Source organism: Salmo salar, unplaced genomic scaffold (assembly GCF_965601325.2).
Source record: "Salmo salar unplaced genomic scaffold, fSalSal1 ptg000432l, whole genome shotgun sequence".
In the NCBI taxonomy this organism is placed as follows: domain Eukaryota; kingdom Metazoa; phylum Chordata; class Actinopteri; order Salmoniformes; family Salmonidae; genus Salmo; species Salmo salar.
Genome location: NW_027675387.1, coordinates 1,388,676 through 1,395,489, shown reverse-complemented (window position 1 = coordinate 1,395,489; position 6,814 = coordinate 1,388,676). Strand labels below are relative to the sequence as shown.

General features: G+C 41.3%; 1 protein-coding gene across 1 annotated transcript; it reads right to left on the bottom strand.

The window, feature by feature from the left end:
* Positions 1–4,062: 4,062 nt before the first annotated feature.
* LOC145876084 (uncharacterized) lies at positions 4,063–6,590 on the bottom strand. The gene has a single exon (XM_082971871.1). The coding sequence runs from the start codon at positions 6,339–6,341 to the stop codon at positions 5,049–5,051; it is 1,293 nt and encodes a 430-aa protein (XP_082827997.1). The 5' UTR covers positions 6,342–6,590; the 3' UTR covers positions 4,063–5,048.
* Positions 6,591–6,814: the final 224 nt, after the last annotated feature.

The following is a 6,814-nucleotide window of genomic DNA, read 5'->3' as shown; positions in this document are numbered from 1 at the left end:
GAATTATTTAAATCAATATTGTGAATATTATTATTATTATTATTATTCAAATGTTTTTATAATGGAGGGAGGGTGGACAGGGAGTTAAAAAAATTAACCCCAAAAGGTTCTTTGAGGAACCATGATAAGGGGTTCTTCAAAGAACTTTTAGGGGTTCCCACAAAATGTTCTTCAAATAACTTATAGGGGTTCCCCCACAGTTCCAATTTGAAGAACCCCTAAAGGATACTCCAGGAACCTTTACTTTTTAGAGTGTATATTGATAAAAGTCTCCTGGTCCGAGAGACATTTACATAGTTATACACAGCCCAATTTGGGATGACTCTTTTAGGGCGAAATAGCGGCCACAACAGACAGACCTGATATCGACCATAATTCAACGTCCTTTGGACGTCACGTGCTGACTGGGTATGACCAAAGTTATTATATTTATCTACACTTTGAAGTACATTTTTACACTATAATTAATGTTTATGATGCCACATCGCCCGTTTTCAAAGGGAGTCGTTGGTTTTTAGGGGCAGTCGCTTTTAAGCTTTTTGTCTGAAAGTATTTTCTCAACTGCGATACCAACTCCAGTCAGCAGATGGCGATGTGCGTCTTTCAGGTGATTCTGCCACTGTGACGTATAATCTAGTGGACCGGACGATTCTTCAGCATCAACAGCTAGCCAGACACCTTGGTTCACTCTAACTTTATGGAAAAAGGTTTATTCAATAAATCTAGCAACTCCTCTCATACTGGGAAGAACCCCCCCCCCCCCGGCCTTAAGGGCAGTTTATTTCAAATGTAGTACCTGGACGGAGAAAATCCAATAAGCGTTTTATAGTTACATTGTTAGGGTAAAATAACCTAAAGTGGACACACTCCCATCAGTTTCTGAGACAATTGCCCAGACTTTGTAGACAGTTTAATAACGCTTAACCCTCATCTTTATCAAATGATCCATTAAAGATACCAACTCAAAACCTACGTTCGTCTACATATGGGTTGTTTAAATTGTACCTAATTATATTCCCAGTATTACTTCATCAAATCTCTAGTAATCGATTATACACACATACAATTCATCATATATTCATATATTCACAGAATCCATATAAAACGTAAGAAATTCTCAGGTAGTCACGACAACCATTCCATTTGCTTTTTCAAGGACTCTCCAAACATACTCCCAGCAGAACAAAAAATTAACTTTTGTTTCCCGAACAATGACCATGGGATCCTCAACGGTTCTCTAACCTCCCAGAGACCACGGCAAAATCAAGCCTCCCAGGAACTATAGACCTTCCGCTGCTTTCTAAAATATCATCCCGCTTATTATCCACATTTCAATCATCTGATTAAGCATATTTCTATGTTACTATCCAAACGTCAGATTAAGACTCATATCACAGTCACACAACTCCCATATCACAGTCACACAACTCTCATATCACAGTCACACAACTCTCATATCACAGTCACACAACTCTCATATCACAGTCACAACTCTCATATCACAGTCACACAACTCTCATACCAGTCACACAACTCTATCACAGTCACACAACTCTCATATCACAGTCACACAATGCTATTCCCAAACATACCTAATCAATTAGTTGTTTTTCAACAATATTTTAACCTGCAGGAATATTTTCACATTTCTATCTCATGGTTAGTTCCTAGGATAATGTAAGTCATACATTTACATCTCTCAATACTTCTAAAATGGGGTCCAGGTTTAAAACAATTACAGGTGCACCGTACCATCTTATACTATATCACAAATGGTCTTAACTAGTAAACACAGATTCTAGTTTTCATCCAGTTCACACCTCCACACAGGAATACACACAGAGCCTACGAGGATTTTCTAAAATCTCCACTTTGCGTGTTTCGCTCACCTCATTCTTTTTTAAAAATTAGGTTTGAGTTGTGGTATCCACTCAGATCAAAGGTGGGTTCATCTGCTCCGTTCCCGAAGTCTCCCTGAGATCCCAAGTTAGAGGGATCCCTCGTGCACCATTTACCCAGGTCGTCAGGAGTCAGGTAATTTATCCAGGTCGTCAGGAGCCAGGTCATTTACCCAGGTCGTCAGGAGCCAGGTCATTTACCCAGGTCATCAGGAGTCAGGTCATTTACCCAGGTCATCAGGAGTCAGGTCATTTACCCAGGTCGTCAGGAGACAGGTCATTTACCCAGGTCATCAGGAGTCAGGTCATTTACCCAGGTCGTCAGGAGTCAGGTCATTTACCCAGGTCATCAGGAGCCAGGTCATTTACCCAGGTCATCAGGAGACAGGTCATTTACCCAGGTCGTCAGGAGTCAGGTCATTTACCCAGGTCATCAGGAGTCAGGTCATTTACCCAGGTCATCAGGAGTCAGGTCATTTACCCAGGTCATCAGGAGTCAGGTCATTTACCCAGGTCGTCAGGAGTCAGGTCATTTACCCAGGTCATCAGGAGTCAGGTCATTTACCCAGGTCATCAGGAGCCAGGTCATTTACCCAGGTCGTCAGGAGTCAGGTCATTTACCCAGGTCGTCAGGAGTCAGGTCATTTACCCAGGTCATCAGGAGCCAGGTCATTTACCCAGGTCATCAGGAGCCAGGTCATTTACCCAGGTCATCAGGTCATTTACCCAGGTCATCAGGAGCCAGGTCATTTACCCAGGTCGTCAGGAGTCAGGTCATTGACCCAGGTCGTCAGGAGTCAGGTCAAGATTCACATCCCCATCGCCAAATGTGGAGGTTAATTTCTTTAATATCAATTGAGGAAACAAACTTATCACACAAGTCAGCGTTATTCTAAAACTAAATCTTTATTCACTTATTAATACGGGAGCAGGTCAATACAACACACATATAAAGTGAATCAATTGAGTGTTCTACGAAAATGATGGCTGGTCGACAAATCACCCCCAGATGATTCGTTGAGAGATGAATCACCCCCAGATGATTCGTTGAGAGATGAATCACCCCCAGATGATTCGTTGAGAGATGAATCACCCCCAGATGATTCGTTGAGAGCCACGATACAAAAGTACAAAGGTCTTTTACAGCCAAGATACACCCCTTTCAACCTACATGACCAACAACAGATGTATAGAACGGGTCACAAGGTTAAGATTTGTATGAAAGATACTTATAATTCTCAGCAGACAGTATCTGCTGTAAAAACAGTACTCTTTATGTAGAGACCAGGGTCTGGCCCTGAGGTCATCTCTCCCTGGTACCATATAGAACAGAAACATTAACTCATGTTCTGGAATGCAGTCTCTTTAGGTTTTATCACCCAAAAGACATTGTAAATCTCCTGTCAGTGTTTTCTCCCAGAGGCCCATCCTCAGTAGAACACACAGACACAATAGTTCTAAGAACCCTCTATTCAGTTGCATAAAACAACCATTTGATGCAATAAAAGTATTATAACAATGTTGCAGTTTTGCTCTCTCAGTGTCCACTGAAAGTTGACTAGTAACAACAACTGGGACCTAAAAGACACCCACCATGAGACCCACTAAATCTGCCCAAGAAGAGTAAAACAAAATAAAAACCCACACCAAACTTAAAGACAGGAAGTAAACCAAAAAGGTGGAGCAACTAAAGGTGTTGACTCTCCACATGTATCAAGACAACTGGAGCACTGGGCCAGACACTCTTAAATAGAACCTGGACCAGCTCAGGTGAAACACCTTCCCACTAACGAGATGGACAAGCCAGCACAGGTGTAACACATACTGACTAACGAGGTGACACCAATCAGTGCGTCCTACGTGCTAACGAGCTAGACGTGCTAACGAGCTAGACGGGCTAACGAGCTAGACGCGCTAACGGGCTAGACGTGCTAACGAGCTAGACGGGCTAACGAGCTAGACGGGCTAACGAGCTAGACGGGCTAACGAGCTAGACGTGCTAAAGTCCAACCTCAAAACATAAATGGAAAAACCAAAGCCTGTAACACCTTCCCCCAAGACAACAAATATATCCTATATTTATGTTGGACAAGTTTGCTCACCACCAACAGAAAACAACTTCCATTTCACATTATAATCAACTACAATGATTCACCTTCACCAATATAAACATGGTGTCTACTGGATGTCAACAATTAAAAACAAGAAAAAAAACCGTATTTCTAAATAATAATATACAATAGTATTATTTGTTTCTCCTTTTTCTTGCTATAGAATCCTAAATCCCACTAGCTTCTAGAACACTCGTCTTCCTAAAACTCACTAGATTCTAGAACTTTTTCTAAATCCCACTAGCTTCTAGAACACTCGTCTTCCTAAAACTCACTAGATTCTAGAACTCTCCTCTTTCTAAATCCCACTAGCTTCTAGAACTCTCGTCTCCTTGGAACGAGCCCAAACAAAACTCATCTCCAATACGGAAAAACGTGCAGTCAAAATAAATAAAGATCCATAGCAACGCACTAGCTAAACGCAAAACACAAATCTTATATCCATTTGGGGGGAAATCAGGTTGAACCTGCTCTTGAAACTAACACAACAAAACAAAAAACACATGGAAATGGGAGATATCTTTTACCTCACTGGTTAGAGGACAACCTGCAGAAGACAGTCAGCTACATTTTGGAGTGATGCATTTAAATTTAGGGGTCCCTAAACAAAGGAACACAACACTTATTTATCATAACTCATCGATATCATGTTGTAATCAATTGTGCCGAGAGGAGGGAGATGAGGTTGCACGTCCTGTTAAAACTAACAGCTCAAAAATCACACGGAATCTGGGAATAATGTGTACATCCCTGGTTAGAGGACAATTTGTAGAAAACAGCCAGATACATTTTGATTCAAGTGTGTCACCAACATGGTAAGTGTAACACAACTCTTTTTTTGTTAGTCACTTTTTGTTAAATCACATAAATAGTACTCTTCCATTTCAGAGCCTGGATTTTCCCCCTGAGGCTAATATCCATATCATGTTGAAATCAATAGAACAGGGGGCAAACGTTTAGGGTTCTACATTGTGACACTATTAAAATACTCCTACTACAATGATAAAACATTCTACATTGTGACATTATATCATTGATATCATGAAACAACTCCTTCATGTATTTTCTGATGTTTGATCAGATGTCTTTTACCGGAGAATCTCTTGTCACACTGATCACAGCTATAAGGTTTCTCTCCTGTGTGTGTTCTCTGGTGTCGAGTCAGACAGCCAGATGTAGTAAAACTCTTCCCACATTGATGACAGCTATAAGGTTTCTCTCCTGTGTGTCTTCTCTGGTGTCGAGTCAGAGAGCCAGATGCAGCAAAACTCTTCCCACAATGATCACAGCTATAAGGTTTCTCTCCTGTGTGTGTTCTCTGGTGTAGAGTCAGATGGCTAGATGAAGTAAAACTCTTCCCACATTGAGTACAGCTAAAAGATTTCTCTCCTGTGTGGATTCTCTGATGAATTTTAATGCCTGATGAAGAGGTGAATCTCTTCCCACAGTCAGAGCAGTGAGTTCTCTTCCCTGTGGATCTCTGCAGGTGTTTCTTGAGGTGTTTTGATCTGGAGAGACAGCCAGATGTAGTAAAATTCTTCCGACATTGACCACAGCTATAAGATTTCTCTCCTGTGTGTCTTCTCTGGTGTAGAGTCAGAGAGCCAGATGTAGTAAAACTCTTCCCACATTGATTACAGCTATAAGGTTTCTCTCCTGTGTGTGTTCTCTGGTGTAATATCAGGCTGTCTGGCCGAGTAAAACTCTTCCCACATTGATTACAGCTATAAGGTTTCTCTCCTGTGTGTGTTCTCTGGTGTACAGTCAGGTAACTAGATGAAATAAAACTTTTCACACATTGATTACAACTAAAAGATTTCTCTCCTGTGTGTATCCTCTGGTGTGATAACAGGTTGCTTGACTGAGTAAAACTCTTCCCACATTGAGTACAGCTGTACGATTTCTCTCCTGTGTGTATCCTCTGGTGTGATAACAGGTTGTTTGACTGAGTAAAACTCTTCCCACATTGAGTACAGCTGTACGGTTTCTCTCCTGTGTGTATTCTCTGGTGTAGAGTCAGAGAGAAAGATGTAGTAAAACTCCTCCCACATTGATCACAGCTGTAAGGGTTCTCTCCAGTGTGAATTCTCAGGTGTACTTTTAGTGCTTTTAATCTTAAGTAACTCTTCCCACAATCAAAACAGTGGTGAGATTTCTCTCCTGTGTGTGTTCGCTGGTGTATTTTAAGTTCTGATGAAGATTTGCAATGTTTTCCACAGTCAGAGCAGCAGATAGATTTCTTCCCTGTGGGTCTCTGCTGGTGTTTCTTGAGGTGATAGAATCTGGACAGACTCTTCTCTGACTCGTTAGCATCATGATGTTGAGGATCCATGATAGTCACCTCTCTCTCCTGTGTGAACAAGTCAGACAGATAGTTAAAGGCTCACAACAGCAGAAATCCACTGAAAAAGGTGATGCCAACAGCGTAGCCATGATACTGTACAACAATTGACGTCTGTAATGAATGTTAAAATTACTTGACAATTGTCTTAAGACAGTCAAGTGAGCAACAATAGTCATATTTAGTCTTGTTTTCACATTAGTAGTAACCAGAAATAAGTAAAAGGTGTTGAACTCCTAAGCAGTGTGCCAGGCCACTTTTGTTCTCAAATATAGGCAACTTTCTGTGTTTGCTAAAATTGCGACAAGGGCGATGCACACACAATTTGATTGCAGAAACATCTCCCTGCTAATGAGGAAACCGCTAGTTATGGATGTAGTATATCTGCCTGGAGCAAAAATGGTGAGCGAGTGGCCTAAGCTGTGCCATTAGAGATTCTGGGTTCGAGTCCAAGCTCTGTTGCA

Coding starts and splice junctions, on each gene's coding strand:
- LOC145876084 (XM_082971871.1), bottom strand. CDS start 6,341: ATGGATCCTCAACATCATGATGCTAACGAGTCAGAGAAGAGTCTGTCC.